The sequence below is a fragment of the Pongo abelii genome, chromosome 11 (assembly GCF_028885655.2).
Source record: "Pongo abelii isolate AG06213 chromosome 11, NHGRI_mPonAbe1-v2.0_pri, whole genome shotgun sequence".
NCBI lineage: Eukaryota > Metazoa > Chordata > Mammalia > Primates > Hominidae > Pongo > Pongo abelii.
This window is the reverse complement of record NC_071996.2, coordinates 80,744,190-80,767,988: the sequence shown is the minus strand read 5'-3', so window position 1 is coordinate 80,767,988 and position 23,799 is coordinate 80,744,190. Positions and strand designations below refer to the sequence as shown.

The following is a 23,799-nucleotide window of genomic DNA, read 5'->3' as shown; positions in this document are numbered from 1 at the left end:
CCCTCATTTAGGTTTTTCATTGCTTTGTTCTTTTAAAAAATTAAAAACAAAGAAACAGAGGACAGTGGCTATTCACAGGTACAATAACAGCACTCTGCAGCCTCGAACTCCTGGGCTTTGGCACTCCTACCGCCTCAGCCTCCTGAGTAGCTGGGACTACAGTCACGCGCCACTGCACCCAGCTTTGCTTTCTCTTTAAAATACATCCTCTGCCTCATAGAAAGATACCTGGCCCAATTCTTGTCAGCAGTTTTGCCTGTGAAGATACGACTAAATTTTCTTATCTAAATTTGCTAAAATCACTGACTTTTAAAAGAAAAGATTTTAGTTTTCCAATGGAGATGTCCAAGTATAAGATACTCAATTATTAAGATTGCTGAATTTAATCTTTCATCGTTTGAGTCAGAATGTGAGAAGTATAATGAGGAGATAATTATGTTTTAACAAATGCATATCATTTATAATACCTTTTTATGAAAAGTGCCAAATGCTTGATTTAGATATACCTTTTTGATACATATCAATTCAATGCCGGAGCTAATAAATTTTTTTTGTTAGAAGTTTTCAAAATACAAGCAGAATAGATCCCTAATTTTTAATCTTTATTTAGTTTTAGTTTTTATTTTTGAGACAGGGTCTCGCTCTGTTGTCCAGGCTGGAGCAGCACTATTGTGGCTCACCGTAGCCTCGGTCTCCTAGGCTCAAGCAATCTTTCCGCCTCAGCTTTCTGAGTAGCTGGGACTACAGGCACACACCACCACGCCTGGCTAATTTCGTAATTTTTTGTAGAGACCAGGTCCTCTATGTTGCCCAGGCTGGTCTCCTCTTGAACTCTAGGGCTCAAGTGATCCTCCCATCTTGGCCTCCTAAAGTGCCAGGATTATAGGTGTGGTGAAAACCACCCCTGGCCCTAATTTTAATCTTTAATTTCAAAATAACTATACTTCCTATTGTAGTCTGTTTTGAAAATTCCTTACATGTCATATTTTTGGAGTGGCCATTATTTCTATAAAGATAAAGATGTCCATCTTCCAAAGCCACTGACATTTATTTAAATTTATTATTAACAAGTTTTAATTTTTTTATCACTGTTGCCTTATAATCTTAAAAGAGCTTTACAAAATTACCAACACATTTTGGTATAACTAAAAAAAATACAGTATAAAATATTTCCAATGATTTTGTCTTTTGTCCTTAGATTAAGTGTAAACAGTTAAGCTGCATGTATAGATTGAGTAGCAATTACCATATTTTACTGACTCTAAGATGCAATTGATTGAAAAAAGCACCTTTTCATGTTTTATTAAGAAAGAAAATAAGGTTGTCAATTACACTATGCCACACAACTGATATCGAGATGCTTCTACTTTCAGGGGTGTTAAAATGTGAAAGATGTGCATCTCAAAATCAATGACATATGGCATTTAGTCAAATTCTAAAGACTGTCTATTAAATTTTTCTGTTCTTGTCTTTCACATAAATAAGTCATGATTTAGTTAAGCAAAGAAAACTTTATTTCTGCTACACGTAACAACATATTACTCTAAGGAACAACTACTATATTCGTTTTAGCATTAATGTATGGATTCAAAAATACATGTCAGCAATCCCTGCTTCCCAGACAAAACAATGCTGTACACAGACTATCAGGTATATGGAAAAAAAAAAGCTGTCAACTGTCCACAGGGAATGCGTCCAGTCACATTTTCAGTCAGTCAGCTGAGGATTATGTCATTATTTAGTCTTTGTTCTGTAGAAAGAACACAACACAAGTATGAAAATCATCACCTGAAAGGAAAGGAAATAGCTGTTGTAGTATTCCTAAAATGTTAGGAATTGTTCCTTTATTTCAATATACCCAATGTTATCTGCTTAATCATAGCTGCCCCCAAATACAACCAAACTTACTCAGAAGGGTGATGCAGGTGCTGAATTTCTAGAGGGAAAGTGTTGTGAATTAAGAAAAAATCTGATGCTCTGAAATACTAAAATTTATATTTTCCTCAAACAGAAAGAGAATTACATTGTGGTTATCAGACCCATCTCAAAATAGAATTCAACTACTTTCAATGTTATATCCTTGGATCAGTTGCTTCTATTTCCCAGTCATGACTCACTTAATCCCAGGCCCATACCTCAGAGATAAAAGAAACCAGCCTTCATGAGCTGTGTTTGCAGCCTCTTAAAAATTAAAGAAACAAACAAAAAAGTGCACCTACCCCAAAAAACTTGTCACAATCATATAAAATTTGGGAAAGTCTTCCACAGTATTTTATTGAACCTTAAAAATAAGGTAATATGTTTGTTTAATACACCAACAAAGAAGAAGAATCTCGTAATGGAGTCCATTGTAAATAGAAGATCCGCAGCAAAAATAAAAAAGCCATGCTGCAATTAGAAGAAATTCAAAACCGTGTAGCTAATCGTATCCTATCCAAATAGCCATTTTCAACTAACCTGACCCTACTTTATCTCTGCCCTGAATATGTGTAACAGTTCAAAAAAGGGAAAAATGATAGATTAAAATTTTTATGAACAGCCATGCTGAATATGCAATTCCTCTAATGCAGGAGATTGGATGAGTTTAAGGGAAAAATGTGGTATTTATAAAGCTTAGTTCTCACAGCACCAACTGGCCACGAGGTAGTTTTATATCATCATACTTTTAGTTTCTGATCATTTGGATGTCATTATTTTAGATAAGAAGACATCTCAAAGGTTTCACTGAAGCTACAAATGCAAGAGTTTTCAAAGCCTTTTTTTCATTTTACAAGGAATTTTGTTGACTCATTGTCTCTCAAAAGCCCTATGAGAAAACTGGGCCTCAAAAAGGCAAACAGGGTCAGGCGCAGTGGTTCATGCCTGTAATCCCAGCAGTTTGGGAGGCCGAGGAAGGCAGATGACTTGAGCTTAGGAGTTCAAGGCCAGCTTGGGCAACATGGCAAAACCCTGTCTTACCAAAAAAAATTACCCAGGCATGGTGGCACATGCCTGTAGTCCCAGCTACTTGCAAGGCTGAGCTGTGAGGACTGCTTGAGCCCAGGAGGCAGAGGCTGCAGTAAGCCGAGATCAGGCCATTGCACTCCAGCCTGGGTGACAGAGTGAGATTCTGTGTTTAAAAAAAAAAAAAAAAAAAAAATAGGCGTAGAGACCAGCCCAGTCGCAGTTAAATGGCTTTTTATTTTAAGCCCAATATTCTCTTTAACATGTAAATAATCATTAGAAAAGGTTCAACCACAAGATTAATTTATATACTTTTCTACACTGAGAAGTCGAAAGTCTGTATTATTGTCCTTTTTAAGAACAAAGATTTATTGAGTAAAAGCAAGAACTATTTATTTCCTATTATTGAAATATTCACAGACTGGAAAAAACACATTTTTTGCATGCTAGATGATAGCTTCTCCAAACAGAATTCATTCTTAACATTTTATCCATAAACAGGAAAAAATGCTTGCTAATTCCTTTCCACTGCCAATTTAATATATCCAGGGTTAAATTGCTAACAATGTATGGTACAATGAGAGTGGTTTTGTCATTTAATAAAACATTTAAAAAGATTTAAAAATTAGGATTATTCATAATGGGCCCAATGGGCACTTTCTCTTGTCAAATGCCTTCTATGAAGGAGGAACTAATCATGTGATCCGTTCTAGGAGAGGAAGGGTCATCAGCAGTGAGGCCTGGCAGGAATCATTCTCATACGTGCTAGCTCACATAATTGGTCAGAAAGAAAATCTTAAGTGAAAAAAATAAAGGTTTCAAGCCAGTAACTTCAAACTGAATTCAAAGTGCCTGCCATCTACTACATTTGACCTATAGTAGACTTGGAAAGTTAGTGTGTGGGAACAGGAGAACGGCTTCCCCTGAAATTCAGAATTATTTTACAGAATAAAAACAGCCAAATTTTAAGCCAGGCACGGTGACTCATGCCTGTAATCCCAGCACTTTGGGAGGCCGAGGCAGGTGGATCATGAGGTCAGGAGATCGAAACACGGTGAAACCCCGCCTCTACTAAAAATACAAAAAATTAGCCAGGCGTGGTGGTACATGCCTGTAGTCCCAGCTACTGGGGAGGCTGAGGCAGGAGAATCACTTGTATCCAGGAGGTGGAGGTTGCAGTGAGTCGAGATCTCGCCACTGCACTCCAGCCTGGGTGACAGACCGAGACGTCTCGGGGGGGGGGAAAAAAAGCCAAACTTTAAGGAATGTTTCCCCAAACCATACAGATATAAACTAACTGTCACAGTCAAAGAAATTGTAGTTTGATTTTTGAAAACTAATAAATAAAATAGGAAATGGAATTCATATGGCTGTATGTATCAAAATTTACAATAAAGAGTTTTTGGTTGTCAGGTTTTCTTAAAAAATACATATATTCATATGAGAATATTTTCTGAATGTATTGTTTTAATGCACAAACTCACAAATATAAGTCCAGAAAACACCAACATTTAGGTTCAAAAGGTCCAAAAATGATAGATTATTTGATATTGCTTTTTAGGCATTTCATTAGAGAGAAGTCAAAACATTATCTTTATAAACGACTGTTATAAATTACCTCAATTCATAACTCAAGACACCAATTCTTCAAGTTAAAAATCTTTAGAAGTATTTCAATTTTTTTTTTTTAAAGCAATCCTTATTCTAGCACTGGACAACTTTAAAGTTTATATAAGCACATAATAAAAAGTCTAATTCTTAAAATCTAAGATTTCACAAACAAAAACTATTATTTATCTTTCTAAATTGAAATGTGATTTTATTTTATAGAAGGGTAAAAACATTCTTCAGTAAATGTCAACAATTTTTAAAGTTTAAATAGTTGCAAAGCTCTTTTAACCGACAACTTCTAAATCACTAAAAAGAAAAGTTCATAAAGTACTTACACATATTCCTCATTTACTATTTACTCAATATGTTTTAAAATTCAGATTAAAAAGGGCTTACCTCAAGAATCAGTAAGTTCTTTGCCGTTTGTTAGATTCTTCTCTTGGCGAATCTGCCAGCATAACTTTAAGTCTCACCCCATTCAGAATCTTTCCATGTAGAGTGGCAATGGCATCATTAGCACTTATTCTATCGGCATACTTGGCATACCCCACATTTTTTCCTGACACAAGGTAAACTTCGATCAGGTTACCAAAACGACTGAAACAAAGTGAAAAAAATAATCAACCAAAATTGATAAATACAACTGCTCAGGTCTAAAATTTGGAGTCCATTCTTGACTCCTTTTTCACCCTTCTCCCCAGATCCGACCTCCAACTCATGTCAATCTTAAACATCTCAATCAGTCAATTCTATTCATTCTCATTCAGGTCTCTCTTCTCATTCAGACCATCATCTTTTCCTTAATCTAACTCCTTTTTCACTAGTTTCCTTACCCCTGAGCTTGTCCCTCTTCAATCCATTTTTCACTCTGTCTTCTGAGTGATCTTTCTAAAACATAAATATGATCATTTACTCCCTAAAAGTCCCCTCAGCAGCTCCCCACTGCCTCCATGGTGACAACAAATTCCTTAATATAGCTCTAGAGCCTTTCTGACATTGTCCTTGGACTCTTTAGTTTCATTTTCCCTAATAATCTCTCAAATTCCCTATTTAACAGCCCTTCTTTTACATTCTCTATGGCAGAAATAACCATGCATACCCCCAGCTTTCACCTGTGGAGAAATTATTTTTATCCTTCAGGTCTCCACATACACTTTCCTTCTTTCAAGGCTTCTCAGAGTTTCTAAGGTAACTGCTCTTCCTATGTATCTTACACATTCCTTATCACAGCAACAATCACCCTGGGTTGTAATTTTCTGTTTACTTGTCTGTTTCCTACATGAGATCAGCTCTAAGAGGACAAGAATCATAATGTCTTGTCCTTTTAATATTTTGTTTACATAATGTCTCTTGTACTTAGCACAGTTCCTGCCTTGAACAAAGAGGAGGTTCAAGAAAAAGCTAAATATATCAGTTAAATAAAGGTCAAAATACTTGAACCATATCCTGATATTTTTTTTCCTTTTGAGCCTCAATATACTATCACATTATGTCCCTGATATTTTGTGCAGCTCTTTAACAAGCTTCCTATCTATCAAATTCACTAACATTCTTGTAAGGCAAATGGGAAAAAGGCCTAAAAGAAAAAGCGAAGAAAGGAGTTATGTTAAAAACACAAAAATAAATAAGAACCTTCCCTTTATTATAAAAAACATTTATATATTTTTCCCTACAATCAAGTAATTGTTTACACAATGCAACTGTATAATCCTTAAGGATCCAACAATGCACCAACAAAACAGAAGATGCTTAGTAAAAAAAAACACAAAAAACAAAAAGGGTCTTACTCTGTCACCCAGGCTGGAGTACAGTAGCACAATCGTGGCTCACTGCAACCTCGACCTCCTGGGCAAAAGCAATCCTGCCACCTTAGCCTCCCAAGTAGCTGTGACCAGAGGCATGTACCACCATGCCTGGCTAATTCTTGTATTTTTTGTAGAGATGGGGTTTTGCCATATTGCCCAGCCTGGTCTTGAACTCCTGAGCTCAAGCGATCCTCCAACCTCGGCCTCCCAAAGTGTTGGGATTACGGGCATGAGCCACCACACCAGGCCCATTTCATGTTTCAAAAACAAAATAGCAGGAAATTCTGTATGGAGCCTTAGGATGTGTGACTGATAAACAAGAGAAGAAAATAATCAGAAATTGAAAAAGATGATATAAATAAGGAGTTTTTAAAAGCAGAGAACAAATAATCTCTACCTGATAGGTACTGGATGAAGGAAGTGTCTAGATTATGAGAATAATTAAATTACTAGTGTAAATAAAATATAACAAAAAGTGTAACTTTCTTACCAGAATATATCTTCTAATACGTCTAAAGGTAAAGGATGAGGATTAAACACAATAAAAAGTCTTTCTTTCACAGGAGTTTCAGCAGGGGCTTTTTTTTTGCATGATGGAAGTACAACATCTGTCTGGATTTGAGGCAACTGTGATCCAGAGCTTCCTCCAAATTGCTGTTAACAGGTAGAAAACAAGAAAAAGAAAAAAATGCCCTTTAGGGATTTTTGGCCAAGAGCTAAAGACAGATATGTATCATGGCATCTATGTGGTCTTCCACAATAGCTCTGAAAATTTTCATACATAGATAATCAACAAAGTATGATTTCTCTTCACATTTATTTTATATGCTATTGATATATTATAAAGGTTAAATTCTTACCTACTTACCATAAATTGTTGCTGACTTGGGTTATTCCACACCATTGATGCAAGCTGTGCAGCTACCATCTGCGTTGCCATTTTTCTAAGGAGACTGGAGACAATAACTGATAATTTACAGAAAACTAAAAATATTCAGTCTTTTAACAGTAACTTGTTTTGTGTGACTTTCTCACCTGAGAGGTCAATTGTTTCTATTTTTATTCTTCAAGTCCTATCAATCATGTACACTCAAAGCTCGGCTTTAGACACTCTTGGAATGGTACTTACTCTGTTGCATTACTTCCATCATCAATGAAGGAAACACCTATTCGGTTCCCAGGAGGGTACTGAAATCCATGTAGTTTGTATTTTGCATAAATAGCTGATGCTACATTAAAATACTGAACCACTCCATGACCTAAAATAGAGAACATACAGAAATGAAAAAGGAAAGCAGACTGAGTGCCTAAGGCCTATGTTACAATCTATCACAAAAATGAAACCATGTAGAACTCTAATATCACACAACTAGTAAATACAGAATCAAATGTATCAGAAAACACAGTTCTGTTATCATGTGTGCAACAGGTGTATTCCTAGAAAAGGAAGAAATAATTTAGGGAAAAATATGAACATGATATTTTAGGGAAAATGGAATATTAACATACATCCTGTCTAATAAGTTTAGTTTTAGGATACTAGCTTTTCTTATACGATACCAATATACTTAAAAGTCTAAATTTTTATTCTTTGAAATCTACTTTGAAATTTTAAGATTTTCCCAACCATACTGGGTAGGAAATGAAATGAGAAGTGACAGTTGAAAAGAATATATACTCATCCTGGCTATCTGCAGCAGTAGGGAGAGGAAAAGTGATTTGAATGAAAAACAAAAAGATAGGGAACAGAGGATCTCAGATCACAAGTGATATATTTTACATTCCTTTGGAGAGATTTCTGCCAAAGGGACGAATTTCAATTTAGGAGAGTGATGTTGAAGGGAGGGACAATGTTATAATGCATTCCTTAGAGAGCCCAGGAGCTTGTGACACAACCAAAAGGTTTTCACATTTATAATACAAACCACTGGGGAAACACTTATAATTTATGTTCATCTGGAAACCCAAGCATCCAATATGATAATGAAATTAAAATAAAACACAGAAATCAAATGACCATATAAAGTTAATTCAAATGAGATTCGAACTGTATGATGACACCTTTATTAATAAAAAGATGTTCCAATGACACATATATTTCAGACACATCCAACCAGAGAAACAGAAGGTACAGGAACAAATACATTTTGACATACCAGATAAAAGGGAGGGAACAAAACAAAATAAACACAACTTCATATGCATATAACAAATGTGCCAAAGAACACAAAAATACGTGCCTAGAAGTCTTAGAACGGAGAATGACAGCCTATGATCGGGTTAAGGTTGGGGATGGCTCAAAGACAGTTCTACAAAAAGACTAGTGCTGGGTTGGGTACTAGTGAGTATGTGGGGTTGTCTGTATGAAGGGTGGAGTTACCTTAGTCCTGTTGGTCCACATGACCAAACTCATGTCACTACTTCTATGTCAACAGCCATGCCACTCTAAAAGGACTAAATCAGGTATCCTTACAAAACTGGAAGAGATGCCAACCAAGTATGATTTCTCTCTACCACCCCTCACTAACAAAGAAAAAAAAACCCTTAGATTTACTGAGTGCCCTATTACATGACAGAACTTGCATTAAGTTATTTTACATATTTTATCTCTAATTCTTACCTAACCCTGGCAAAGAAGGTATCAATGATCCAATTTTACATACGAGGAAAGAGAGGCTCAGAGGGGATAAGCAAGTTGCCAAGGTCTCAAAGCTGCATGCCACTGCTGGGATTTGTACCTGATTCTATGCAAAATGGAATGCTAAACTTTCCCATTATGCCACAATGCCTCCATTAACAAAGAGCCTTAATAAAATCAAAAGCTTAAAACACAAAGATGGGTTAGCTAATGTTAGATAATGGGTTTAATCAATTAACTAATTAATAAGTTCACATGGCTGATATTGGAGTCTTGCTTCCATTGAGAATTGGAAGAAGCAGGAGAGAAGCAGGGCATTTAGATGCTTGGAATGAAAGGAAGGAAGGGTATAAATTTAAGAGAAAGAGATCTAGGGATGAATGAGGAGGAAATTTTGTGAGTTTCATAATTTTGTCTAGCATTAACCAAAAGAGTACATAGTGATAGAGGCTCTATCCTGAGGTATTTTTTGTTGTGCAACTGGAATACAGAATGTTATATTTTGTGGGAGTTAAAATATATTTTACAGTGAACAATTTTGTAAAAAGAAGACATATTTCCAGGGCTTTGTTTATTAAGGTATCACCATATTTTGAAGTCTAAAGTAGAGAAAAAGGAAAGATAAAATTCCTGTCACATGAGCAGTACTTGACATAAAAGTGCCACTGGAGAAAAGCCATTTTAACAAAACTCTGTGTGTGTGTATATATATATATATATATATATTTTTTTTTTAATGTGAACATTATTTTACCATAATTTGAATAAGGATCTCGTTGAACTTCACAATATTCCAATCCCGGTACTATATCAAAAATGCTGAAAAGCTGTTCTTCAGTGAAAGGAACTCTTGATACAACTGACAAGCGTTTGGAGATTGCTTCCTGGCCTCGGCTGTCATTCTTGTCAAAACTTGAAAATTCAGATTGTTGTTCTCCAACAATATGAAAAAAAGTAAATCTTTAGATTTCTACACAGCCAACAATTCGCTTAACATTTTAACTACTAGAAAACAAAGAGTCCATTGTACTGAATAAAGGCACCATATTTTGTAGTATGCTTCTGGTCATCAGAACTACCGATGGGACTAATGACAAGAAAAGACAACTCTCCCCACTCCCCTACCTTTAATGCAGAAATATAAGAAGAAATGCATAGTCTAATTTCACAGAAAGAAGTTTATTAAGCAAAACTGAAAAATATGGTAAGTATTTTACCTGAACGTTTACGTCAAATAACATTCACAGGCCTTACTTTCATTACCCATTTTCCCCTTTTTCTATCAGAGCTTCTTCTTTTACCATTCCTCTCCTTTCTGTAGCCCTAATTTTAAAGCAGCAGTAGTTCTGGGACAAAATTTTAGGACTCATACGGAGAGGATATCTACATATGTCTTTTTAAGTTTTTGGTCAGCTATATAGAGGCAGAAGCTCACCCAAAAAAGTGGCAGTGGCAATAGTTTCTAATATGAGGAATGCGTAACTTAACAGAGAAAACTATAATTAGAAATCAGTTAAACAAAATAAGTGTTAAATATTAAGAACTTCAGGAGTCATAATCCACTTTTTAGGAATAAAAAAACTACATTTAAGATTTTTATTCACTAGGTGAAATTTATAGATGCCCAATAACAGAGTATTCTTTAAAACCCAAATTAGATTGCATATACTACATTACACTATTAAAAGTAAAGGTTGCCTACTTACCAAATGGAAACATATTTACTCTAGGTTCATGTCCCAAAGCCTCTTGCCTCATATTACTATAATAATCTTGTTCAGAGGATTCAGAAGCTTTATTTTTAGGTTCAGCCAAGATTGCTCTAAAACCTGAAAAAAACCCATGAATTTCAAGTTTCATAGCAAATTTAACATACCTGCAAATATACTTGATTGCTAGTGCCTGACTTAGCTTTATAAATATAATTTTACAAAGCAAAATCTATACAATGGCCATCTCCTCCAGACCTACTTCTTTGCTTTCTGGAAGATGGCAAAGAGTAAATGACAAACAGCAAGAATCCCAAATTACGGGTCAATGTAGACATGAAAGATCAGCAATTCTATGCTATCCGTTCCCATCTCCCCCTATTACAGATAACATCGTCATTCATTCACTAAGCTCCTCAACATCAAAATCCTGTAGGGCTTCTTCATATTTAAGCTGTCACCAAGTTTCTTCCTTTGAAATGCACACAATTAGAATATGCTATCTTTTACTCTAACTTCTCTGGCTCTGTTTTTAATTAAGATTCTCTTCAATTAATTACAAGAGCCCTTTAACTGTGTTTTATTTTGCTTCTGGATCAAGGGTTCTTAACTAGGGGTCCAAGGATGAGCTTCAAAAGGTGGGAAGATTCCGCGAACCCTCTGAAACTTTAAACAAAATGCTTATTATGCATTTATGTGCACATGGGCATATCTCAACGGTTCAGTTTTCTTCACATTATTCAGTGGCTTAAAAAAGGATAAAACCAGCCAGTCTGAATTCTTCTCTGGAAATCTATCATTAATACTGTGGGGTTAGATCAACTGTTCTTACTTTTGTCTTTCTAAACAATCTACAAAGGAATCCTAATGCGGACTAACCTTGAACTTTTCCTAACCTCCAATATATGGTTCCCATGTTCCAGTGTACCTAGTTAACTGTGTCTCAGAATGTCTCAACAGAAATACTATGCTTTACTCAGACAGCTGCCTTCACAGCACCAAGCAAAAGACATGTTTATTCCTGGCATTGTGCCTCTGCTAGCACTGCTCTCACCTTCTGTCCTGCCTCCTCGACACCAGACACAAGTCCTACCCCCTCAGCATGTGTTGCCATGCTCATCCAGCACACTTGTTTTTCACCATTGACAGACTCTACCATACACTTATGAACATTTTTTTCATTTGGCAAATTCTTATTGAGTCTACTATAAATGGCAGTTACTTTTATAGAGAGCTTAATAAATCTTTATTGAGGGCCTATTATTGTTCTAGATACAGACAAATAAGACACACTTCTTGCTTTCAAAGAGCCTTTAAAAAAAGTTCTTCCATTATTCTTTATTTTTTGCCTATTAGATCTTGGCTACCCAATACAGCTATAAATTCCTTAAATGCGAAGGCTGCCATATACTTCATCTGTATCCCTCTACTTAGCATATTGATCAGTATACTGCAGGTACTCAATTAGTGCTGGCTAAATGAGAAATTTAGAAGGATCTAAGAGAAAATTTGGGTATGTACCTTAGGGGTATCTAAGAATTCTACTGATTAACAGTAATTATTTCCAGTATGTATAGATTTTTATAATGTCCTAAAATCCAGGAATTTAATTACTCTACATATCATTTCTAAAGGTCAATATACCTAACTAGAAGTATACCAACAAAGAATATTCTCTTTGATATATTTAAAATTCTTATTCTTTATATATACAGCAACATCAGAAGATCACATTCATGTCACTCTAGCTTGAAATTAACCCTATCTATATCAATTACCTATGTTAGCACATCTTATAAATCTTATCCTTAACCTATAGGTTTATTAGTTATACTTTATACTCTTTGGGATGTAGATCAAATATAAACAAATATAAAGAATATTTTTAAAATCTTGAAAAGGTAAGTCAAGTTTTTAATACTTAAAATTCTAAAATACACTTAGAAAACCTTAAAAACCTATAAAAATAATACCCAAAGTATGCATTTCACTTACTAAGTTAATGTAGTTGCTCTTATTTCTTCAAGATAGTGCCTCAATGAATGTTTAATCATAGCCCCAAAATATTTTTCTTCCTTGGACTGTAAATATTTAAATACCCACTGCTAGAATTACATTAGCAGATACAGTTATTAGCAAAAACTAATATTAAATTCAGTTATTTAGAATAATCAGAATTTTTTACAAAAGTTTTTAACAATGTTAAACACATCCTTACTTCGATCACAGTTTTCTATTGCTTGGGCAGCTTGTGATGGTTTTAAGTATCGTACGTAGCCCAAACCTTTACTTTCTCCAGTGACTTTATTCTTAATAATGCTGCAATACTCGATATCTCCATACACCTAAGAGAGTTAAAAGACATGATTTTAGGGGACTTAAAATTAATTGAACAGAGTATTTCAGAACTAAAAATTTGTTTATATGTGACCCTTGCACGCAAAGAAATAAGCAGTATAAAATATGCAGATATTGCATATTTGTATATGCAAATATGCTTATTTCATAGACGAGGAAGCTGGGCTTTAGAGAAATCAAAGAGGGACAAAGTCACAGAAGAGTAAGAATTTGTACATGGTCTGGATAGCTCCAAAGTCTTGCTCAACGGTGGTTAAGAGCCAGAGCTCTGGAATTAAACCTTCTAGATTGAAATCCTGAATCAACCACTCATTAATTAGGCAGTTTACTTATTCTCTCCGTGCCTACCTCTTTACTAAAGGGGCTAACAGTAGTATCTACCTCACAGGGTTCTTTAAGGGTTAACTGAAGTAAAACATGTGAAGTGCTTACATGGGGCTTGGAACATACTCAAAGAACATTAGCTATTATTACTTGTCTGTCTTCTAACAGGAACATAAATGATTGTGTATTCTTTTGAAGGAGTGCTTCTCAAAGGGTATCTCTAAAATATGCTGGTTCACTCAGAAAGTTACCATTCTGAGAAACATGCAGTAGTGTTTACTTTCAATGTTCAAAGAAATATGGAATATAATTGGTATTTATTATTTTACAAATTCTTATGTAATCAATTAGCAACTTAATTATTGTACATTATAAAGTGTTATATTTGTTCATTAAGGAAAAGATAAAAATTTATAAATATTTAAGGGTAAAAAACATTTTCCTTACTACTGGAGGATCTATAAAATATACGTTTTCGGTATTTGTTATTTTTGAAGTATTTTATTGAATTCTCAATTGGGGTAGGACAGAAAGTTTGAAAATTACTTTTTACTGCTTGTTTTCTTTCTTGCTTGTTGCCACCCAATTCATGGGAGGATTAGTAGAAAAAAGATAAAAAACTACAATTCAGAACAATTTAAAAATGGCTTTTTAATAATTTGTGTGAAAGCTTATCACTGCATAAGTTAATGGCTAAAAAGACATAAAATTATCCTCAAATTTCATTTATATAGGTCAGAGCTATATTTACGTTTTCTTCTTTAAATATAATTCCTTCAAAGGCCCAATTTTAGGACAAAAACTCTTCAAAGAATAAGCCTTTCTGTGAATGAGTACCATGTCAACACACCATAGGCCGGTTCTCATTACTAGATAATACAGTTCACACACTCAGGTCTGCCTGATTCGCCTCTACATGCCAGGCAATAGAGGGGAGTGATAAAAGCCTGCTTTGAAATTTTAAAGACCAAGAGCAGGCTCCAGACTCCGACAGCCTGGGTTTAAATCATAGCTCTACCACCTACTAGTTGTGTGACTTTACTTAAAAGTTTCTGAGCTTTATGCTTCATTTCTGTGAATCTCTACTTTCACAATAAAGTAGGGGGAGACTACCATTACTATTTTCCAGCTTTTATATATTCTTTAATTTTAAAAACTAATTTATGCTAGGTTTAATATTTAAAGAGTAGATTGAAATTGATGAAAACAGTTATGTAACTCCCCATGACTACTCTATTGACCTTATTCCAACAACACTTCAGATTTAGTACCCATACAACCTATGCAGGACTATGAGTTATCACATATGCTAGCTGATTAGAATAAATACCTTAAATTTTTCCCGCAGATCTTCTTCTGTGTAGGACTTCGGTATCATAACAAAGATTCTTGTAAGTTCTTCATCTTCAACATCTCGGTGACTTCCAGATGATCGGGACTGAGCAATGAAAACCTAAGAAACAAACAAAACTCCCAAAATAAAATAATGTCAACTATTTTCCCATTTCTTAAATTTTTTCAAAAGCAATTATTCTTGCAATTACTTCTTTTTTTTCTTTGAGACGGGGTCTCACTCTGTCACCCAGGCTGGAGTGCAGTGGTGTGATCATGGCTCACTGCAGTCTCAACATTCTAGGCTCAAGTGATCCTCCCACCTCAGCCTCCCAAGTAGCTGGGACCACAGGCACACACCACCACACCCAGCTAATTTTTTAATATTTGTAGAGACAAGGTCTTGCTATGTTGCCCAGGATGGTCATGAATTCCTGGGCTCAAGTGATCCTCCTACTTTGACCTTCCAAAGTGCTGGGATTACAGGTGTGAGCCACTGTGCTGGGCCTGCAATGACTTTTTTTATGAGATAATACCAATCTCTGCATTGTGTTTTTCCCAAATGTATTTCTACTTTTGCATTTATTTTTAGCCAGAGTAATTTGAAGAAACATAATACAATTAATTAAAACACCATAAACAAGGGCACTCGCATTGTTTGTTTCTTTTTCCTTTAAAGGGGTCTCTATATCTTGGTCTCTGATCCACTGCTGGTAAAGGGGGCTCTATATCATTGAAACATGAGAAAACTGGAACTTATGAAATTCCAGAGTAGGAAGCAGCAACCAAGAAAACCACAGTGTTAGAGACATATCCCTTTATAGTCTACTTCTAGTTATTCCTTCAATAAATCTATACTATATGTCAAGCACTATATGAGTACAACTATTAAGTAACATGGAAATGGCCCACTAGAGTCTTGTGGCTGATATCAGTAATAAATGGTAAATAGGGAAATACAAATAGGGAAGCTTTAAGTATATGCAAAGACACTAGAGAAAAAAAAAAGAAGCACAGGTTAAGATGAAATTGGAAGTGCCATCAGAGCACAGATTTCTATATTTTAGAGGACTGAGGTGTTTCAAATCTCTGATAAAGGAGACAGTCTATGTAGAACATACGTAAAATAATTAACCTCCTCATGGTAGATTTCTCCCATAAATCTTTACCTTCATAGACTGAGTGTTCATAGGCTCTAGATAAGAAGCATTCTTGCAAAACTACAGCCAAGATTTTTTTCTTCTGTTTTCTAGGTTTCCCCCTTTCCACCAGATAACATAGTTGGTCACAGAATAACTTTTACTTGGACAATCTTTTCTGGCTGAGGCCTGGTATGATAATATTGTTGTCTTATAGATCTTCTGAAACTTTGCAAAAGCAAAGTACAATAGAAATATTGAAGCTGAATTAATTTAACTGGAAATGCTGAAAACAACCCAAGAGTGTTCCAGTTGAAGATGGCTCAAGTTGCAACTGCTGAATGAAACTAGTCTGTTAGGGTGTGGTGGCTCACAACTGTAATGGGAGGTTGAAATAGGAGGCTCACTTGAGCCCAGGAGCTTGAGACCTGCTTAGGCAACATAGTGAGGCCCTGTCTCTACGAAAAATAAAAAAATTAGCTGGGCATGGTGGTGCACATCTGCAGTCCCAGCTACTCAAGAGGGAGGATGAGGCAAGAGGATTGCTTGAGTCTGGGAGGTGGAGGCTACAGTGAGCTGTGATCAAGAAGCCACTGCACTCTAGCCTGGGTGACAGAGTGAGATTGTCTCAAAAAAAAAGAAAAGAAAAAGAAAAAGAAAAAGAAACTAGACTGTCTAGCTAGGTACTACAGTGAAACAACCTTCTGGCTAAAACTGAATAGTCAAAAATGTGGCAAAGAAAATAGTAAAGTTTATTTCTTTTTGGGAACAAGATCTTTAATTTCTCTGAGGCTAAAAGAGAGGGTACATTTCAGGGTTGGGCCTTTAATTTCTCTTACAGAAATTTATCAGGGGAAGGTGGTCCATCAATTTCAAATATGGGACATTTTTTTGAGTTGCCCACAAGGGCTCTGTGGCCATGTTACACTCAAAATATAAAAACCCTCTCCACTAAGGTCATAATTGGACAGCGATAAAATTCATCAGTCTAGTACAGGGGTCAGCAAACTATAGCTCCATTTTTGGTATAGCCCATGATGTAATAACTGTTTTTACAATTTTTAAGGACTGTAAAAACAGACAAGGTTATGTGACAGAGACTGTATGTGGCCTGCAAAGCCTAAAATATTTACTAGTCAGCCCTTTACAGAAAAAGTTTGCCAACTCCTGATCCTGTATGCTGTGGCCCTACCATTAATTTTGTTGCTGTCATTCTGACACACTTCAGAGGGTTGGAGAGGTGGGAGGAAGGGACTGTTTACTGTGTTGTTGGTATATTCCCAGGCTCCTTCTTTTTTGTGGATGGAGCAAGACCTCCAGAGACTGAAATATCTCTGAGTCCTTTATTTACATAAGTCCATATTAATACCATTCTCAGTCTGGAAAACAATTTTTTTAAAAAATTGAGAAAATATTTTGTGTAAATTACCAACAGAATAACATACACAGCAACTATTTACATGGGGCAGACGAAGGGTACAATGTAAGCAATTGCCAGATTCTCAGGATTGAGTCCTGATTTGAGATCACAGGGAGTAAGCTGTGACATCTTGGCTACTATTGATCAATAACAAGCACATATTGAGGGCTTACCCTGTGTGAGGCACTGTGCTGAAAGCACAGATTATGTCAAATAACCCTCAAAATGATCCTTCCTGCCACGTGTCATTATCACAATGATTTGGCTCTTCTTAAGGCAGTTTACTTTGGTCTGCTTTCAAAGAAAAGTTGCAGTAACGGAAAGGGTCAAGAACCAAATGTATGCTATTAACACTTTCAGAAACAGAGCTCATTCAAAATAATTTTCCAAAATAACAAAACGTGAAGAATATGTTAACAGTGACCGTTTTAAACACCTGCACTTATTCTTTCTGTACATGTATTCTTTCGTCTGGTACTAGGAAAACGTCCAACACCAGAGGTCCCCAGTTTAAAGTACTTTTGTCAAGTTGTTAACGCCTCATCTCTACCTGAGGAAAAGTAGAGTTTTTCCGTTTTTTATATATGGAAATCTGGGCATCTGAGAGAGGAAGGTCAGAAAAGTACTCAAAGTAGGCTAGGACGAGTTTGGCAGTGAACTCAAGAGCTGGTGGATTAGTGAGGGTGAGGGAGAGGGGAGGCCCAGCCACTGCTGTTCTGTCACCCGGTGGCTGCGGTTGCCGGGTCCGCTCTCGTGGGGCAAACATTCCGCATCCCGTCCCCTTCCCTGCAACCCGGCGAAGCTTCGTGGGAGGGGAGACTCTCCTCAAAGCAGCCCCTGTCCCCAAGCCAGGTGCTGTCTGGTCAGCTGCCGGGAACGGATGTTCCACTCCTCCCTCACCTCGGCAGAGCAGCAGGTGAAGGGAGGTCCAAGAGGCCCACTCCTTCCCCCGAGGGCACCCCGACCCGGGCACCCGCACCTTGATGGGCTTGGTGTCGTTGGGGCCGAGGCACTGGCCATGCATCTCCTCCATGGCCCTGCAGGCCTGTGAGCTGCGGGCGAATTTGACAAAAGCAATGCCCTTGGACTCCTTGGTGTGCTTGTCCCGCACCACCCAGATGTCCTGGATGTCGCCAAAAGGCGAGAAGCGCTCCCTCAGCACCGACTCAGGCGTGTACTTGCTGATCACAAGGAAGATGCGGCTGTTGGGCGGTTCGTCCAGGCTGTCCACGCCCGGGCGGAAGCCCCCGCCGCTCGCAGAGCTGCCAGCTTCGTCCATGGTGCTCCACCCGAATGCAGGAGCCTCACTGCTCTTTGCTTCTGCGGTGTCTGCCACCGTTGCTGTCTCACACCCAAGCCTTTGCCGGCTCGCTGCTCCGCTTCCGGGAGAAAGAGGAGTCCCGCGCCAGGCGCTGTCCAGCCGCGCAGGATGCGGCCTTCCGGGGAGCGGCCTGCAGCGCCCCCTGGCGACGCGGGGGACCCTGACCCAGTCTAAGTCTCAAATCCTCAAATCCAGCTGAGCCTAGGCCCAAGTGTCAGATGTGCAATCGTTGTTCCCTGCAGGCAGAACAGCGCTGCCTAATGCACAGGCTTTCCCAACGCTGGCTTTACCCCACCCCTAAGGCCAAGGATTCTTTCCAGTGTTAAAGAAAAAATTATTCATGACACTCGTTAGAGATGGTACAGGAAGGCCAACTTTGACAAAGGGAGCCGTGGAGATAGGTCCAGGGACAGCTGCAATGGGGTCTTGCAGTGGGAGAGAGAGATTGGACTGAATTTTGACTCTAATAAGGACAAATTTCTAACCAAGAAGCTGGGTGGGAGGTCAGTGGATGGAAAATTACAAGGAGGGAACATCAGTGTTAAGGAGGATTCTGGCTAAACCAACTTGACAGGATAGTTGCTGAAGGCAGGCCAGGGTGATTGATATCCATGGTAGTCAGACACCAAGAATGAGGATTTTCACTACACTGATTCAGCAGGATTCTTGCTCAAATTGGATTCTACAAGGACAGAAAGCCCAAGATCAAGCCTAGTCAAGCAGAGGACTCAAAGGAGCCTAAGTTTTGGTCAAAGCGGAGAGTTCTTTGTCACCATCTTGGTCATAAGCTCAATAGACGATCAATATAGGACAGAGTTCAAACTATACAGCATTAGAGTTGGAAGGAAGCTTTGAGATCATTCAATTTCAGCGTCATTTGTTAGAGATAAGGAAACTGAGGCCTATAGCATAGCCAAAGTAATAGAGATAAAAAGTACGGCTAAAACCAGAACTAACTTGGCCGGGCGCAGTGGCTCATGTCTGTGATCCCAGCACTTTGGGAGGCCGAGGCTGGTGGATCACGAGGTCAGGAGATCGAGACCATCCTGGCTAACACAGTGAAACCCCATCTCTACTAAAAAAAATACAAAAAAATTAGTTTGGCGTGGTGGAGGGCACCTGTAGTCCCAGCTACTCGGAAGGCTGAGGCAGGAGAATGGTGTGAACCCAGGAGGCACAGCTTGCAGTGAGCAGAGATTGCGCCACTGCACTCCAGCCTGGGGGATAGAGCGAGACTCCATCTCAAACAACAACGACAACAACAAAAAACCCAGAACTAACTCCATCTGTTGATTTACTCAACTTCTACAAGCAACCCTGGGGTTGGAGGGCAGTGAGGGTGGACTGCTCAGCTGTGGAACTAAGAGAAATCATAGAGTGCAAGCAAAGTCGGAAATGCCTTCTTGTTAACAAGCCTTAGAGGAGAGGTCAGAAACCCAGTAGAAATCCAGAAACAAGGCCTGGATTTAGCAGTGGCATTGGCATGAAGTGAAAGGAATGAACCCCTAAGTAGACTGAGGGCAGAGTTCTTCAAATGAACAAGTTCTGGATGCTAAGACCTAGGCTGCTATGAAGTCAACCAGATAAATACTTATTGTACTCCAACTATGTGCCAGGCTCTATGCCAGGAGCTAGATATATAATGAGGAACAGGAAAGACATGTCCTGAGGGCTCATTTTCCCCCACTGTGAAAATCTTACATGTAAATATATAATGCAAAGTAATATCAGATTATGTTACATGGTTTTGCTGCTGAATTGTGTGAGCCTGGACAAGTTACTTAATACTTGCAGCTTTGGTTTCCTTAACTGTAAAGTAGGAATAATACTACCTACTAAATAGGTAATACATATTATTTTATGGTTGGATTAGTTAAGCTTGATAGCTGCCTAATAGCTACGCAGGAGCATGACTATCAAGTTTAATTAATTCACCCATTCACTTAATAAGTATTTTTGACTATCTACTATGTGTTAGGCACTGTGTTATACTGAAGGGATGCAGTATTGAACAAAATAATTACTCTTCTTCCCCCACAGAGTTAATCATTTAGCCTTGTATAGTTATGCTCATATAAGATAATATATATGGAGTTCATAGTTTAGAGATCAAATGAGATAATATTTGTATAATGGTATAATCGAGATTAATTTTCTTGTTCCCTTTGACTATGGTATCCACTCCCCGACCCCTGATATTATACAGTTGTGTGATGACTACTGAGAGTCAGGGATTGTGGGTTGTCACCCTGGATTTAGCACTAACAAGATTTTTATAATTTCTCCTTGTATTACATTCCATATCTGTAATGAGGGTTCTGTTTACCCTGAGGCTGAACAACTCTAGGAAGTATCTTTTCTTAACTTTCCATTTCTCTTTATCCTACCCACAACAATCAAGGTAAATGAAAATAATTTGATAGTGTGATAATTTTGTTCATGAGAGGACGTGCAAAGCAATATTATTTGCAAACCAGTGCCATCTAGTGGAAAATGTGTAATTTTCTTAAATTGTCCTGACTGGGCAATCTCTATTCTTTGTGAAATAAGACTACTGATTGGTGTCCTGAAAATTTTAGGCTGTTATTGAGAACAGTTAATTCTTTTCTCAAAAAAACATAAAAGATTGCATAAAACAAAACCAGGAACAGAAATATTGGAAAATGCCAGGAAAGCAAAATTTCTTTACTATCCAATTGTGTGTAATATGACATATTCAAGGAAAATTAGAAATTTACTTATAAATTAAAAAAATATAGTAAGTACATTTTCTTCATGACTTATGTATTTATTTTAAACAGATTTATTGAGATATAATTCTTCTTCTTATCTTTTTTTTTTTTTTTTAAGGGATGGTGTCTCACTATGTTGCCTGGGGCAATCTTGAACTGGCCTTAAGTGATTCTCTTGCCTATGCCTCCTAAGTAGCTGGGATTACAGGCGAGACCCACCACACCCAGTGAGTTCTAATTCTTACATCATACAATTCACTCATTTGATGTATTCAATTAAATCACTTTTAGTACCTTCACAGCATTGTGCAAGCATCATCACAATCAATTTTAGAACATTTCATCACTCAATGACCAAACTGTTACATTTCAAATCATAAAACCTTTGAACATGAATTACATGTAACTAAAACACCTAAAAATGTCTGAGGTTTAAAAGAATGATTTTTAGTTAGTCTGCTTAATAGAAGAAACCAGGTGCTGGGCATTTGCAGACTAAATTTTTTTCAAGGCTTTAGAACATGTAGCCTATAAAGCACTGTTATTAGAATGTACACACATGTTTGTTTCACATGAAATTCAGATTTTTTTTGAAACTTTTTCTCCCTCAAATCTTTTCTTTTTAAAAATGAGAGGTGACATTGTGACTAATTTTTGAAATGCCAGGAGCAAACAGTAAATTTTTGTCATTATTTTCCAAACTCAAGTACAATGAGGCTTACTTAGTTGGTGATATTAGTCTTCATATGTTACATTCAATTAACTAAAAATGTTTTGCCCTATTTGCAAATTTTTTATAGGTTTTAAAACTAAGACTTATTGGTGATCAATTAGTAGCTTTCAGATTGTTGTATATGAATATGGTCCAGAGTTTCCATTTGACCCATCTGTAAGGCTACTCGCTACTGATAACGTATGCAATTACTTAGTCTGACCTGTGGCAGGCACTCAAGAAATGGTAGTCTCCTTCTTGAGTTTGCATGCCTTTGTTTGAGTTTGAGAATAATATCTAACACCTGATTTTTTTTTTTCACGGTATGCTTGCTCCTTTTGATTCAACTTGATGACATATATCTTTTAAATGTGTAGATCACAGGACAAAACTCATAGATACCACTTAGAATAGTTTCATTAAAGCATCTGGTGACTGCGGCTATTTAAATTAAAATTACTTAAAATTACCTAAAATTAAAATGAATTATAATGAAAATAATTAAAAATTCATTTCCTCAGTTGAATTAGCCAGTTTTCGACAGCTCAAGAGCTATCCAGAGCTACTGGACAGCGGGCACGTAGAGCTAAAGACTGCACAGCAGGTACAAGGCTTTAAGCTTCTGCGAGAGGTGAGATCCCACGGGATCTGGGGGCCAATCAGCCGCGGGACCGGGTCCCGGCTTGCCATTGGCTGGCGACCACTGGAAGCGCGCGTCCGGCTGCGCCTGCAGCCCAGGGCGTGAGGTGCTCTTTCTGGATCGCCAGCCTTGAAGTTGAGGCGTGGACTCTGGCCGGGTGGCTGTCCCAGGTGATTGCTGGGAGCGGGGGCAAAGGGCGGAACCACTGGCCGTTTTTAATGCCAATACTAAAAAGTGTTTCACTAGCATTTCTCTTTTTATGAAAAGTAAGACATAGCAATGGTATGTACCCACCTAGTCCTCTTTAAGCACTCTCAGTTGGGTAAAAAGAAGTTGTAAGCATCTGCAGTGTTACAGATATTGTGTTCAACACAGGGTTGCCAAGTCACCCTTAAAAAGGAATTGTTCGCTGGGCATGGTGGCTCACGCCTCTAATCCCAGCATTTTGAGAAGCCGTGGCAGGCGCATCACGAGGTCAGGAGTTCGAGACCAGCCTGACCAATATGGTGAAACCCCGTCTCTACTAAAAATACAAAAATTATCCGGGAATGGTGGTGCATGCCTGTAATCCTAGCTACTCAGGAGGCTGAGGCAGGAGAATCACTTGAACCCGGGAAGCGGAGGTTGCAGTGAGCCGAGATCACACCACAGCACTCCAGCCTGGGCCACAGAGTGAGACTCCGTCTCAAAAAAAAAAAAAAAAAAGGAATTGTTAAACCTATAAGATTATAGATTTAATATTAATTCTTCTCCAGTGCTCACCAACCTGTGACCGTAAACAAGTCACTTAGTCTCTCTTTGCCTCATTTTCTACATCTATAAAAATAGAGATGTTAATGGTATCCATCTTACAGGGCTATTGTGAGGACTAAATAAGTTAATAATATATAAAGTGCTTAGAATATGCCTGTCACATATTAAGCACATACAAATGTTTGCTACTGTTACTCTATTTAATGTTGAAATTATTACTTCATTCTTGGAAGAATGACCATTTTCATACTAGATGCCACATCTTTGCCTATTTCAGTGAGATATTTCTTTTGAAATATGAAATGCTGATAGAGTGCCAAATGATTATAGGACAAAATGAATTCTCTTCATATTCTTCCTAT

At 37.5% G+C, this 23,799-nt stretch overlaps 1 protein-coding gene across 3 annotated transcripts; it reads right to left on the bottom strand.

The window, feature by feature from the left end:
- Nucleotides 1-1,491: 1,491 nt before the first annotated feature.
- Nucleotides 1,492-18,685, bottom strand: RBM45 (RNA binding motif protein 45). 3 transcript variants are annotated; one of them, NM_001131567.1, is given in 10 exon segments: nt 1,492-1,750; nt 4,951-5,151; nt 6,850-7,013; nt 7,228-7,312; nt 7,489-7,618; nt 9,752-9,931; nt 10,704-10,826; nt 12,925-13,051; nt 14,719-14,841; nt 18,259-18,642. In NM_001131567.1, coding segments are annotated over 9 exon segments (1,425 nt in total). In that variant the 5' UTR covers nt 18,559-18,642; the 3' UTR covers nt 1,492-1,750; nt 4,951-4,958.
- Between the last annotated feature and the right edge of the window lie 5,114 nt (nt 18,686-23,799).

Coding starts and splice junctions, on each gene's coding strand:
- RBM45 (XM_063712434.1), bottom strand. CDS start 18,558: ATGGACGAAGCTGGCAGCTCTGCGAGCGGCGGGGGCTTCCGCCCGGGC. Junction 7,619..9,751: donor AGATCCTTATTCAAATTATG/GTAAAATAATGT, acceptor TCTCTATTTTAG/GTCATGGAGTGGTTCAGTAT. Junction 5,152..6,849: donor GTATTAGAAGATATATTCTG/GTAAGAAAGTTA, acceptor ACTTTGTTTCAG/TCGTTTTGGTAACCTGATCG.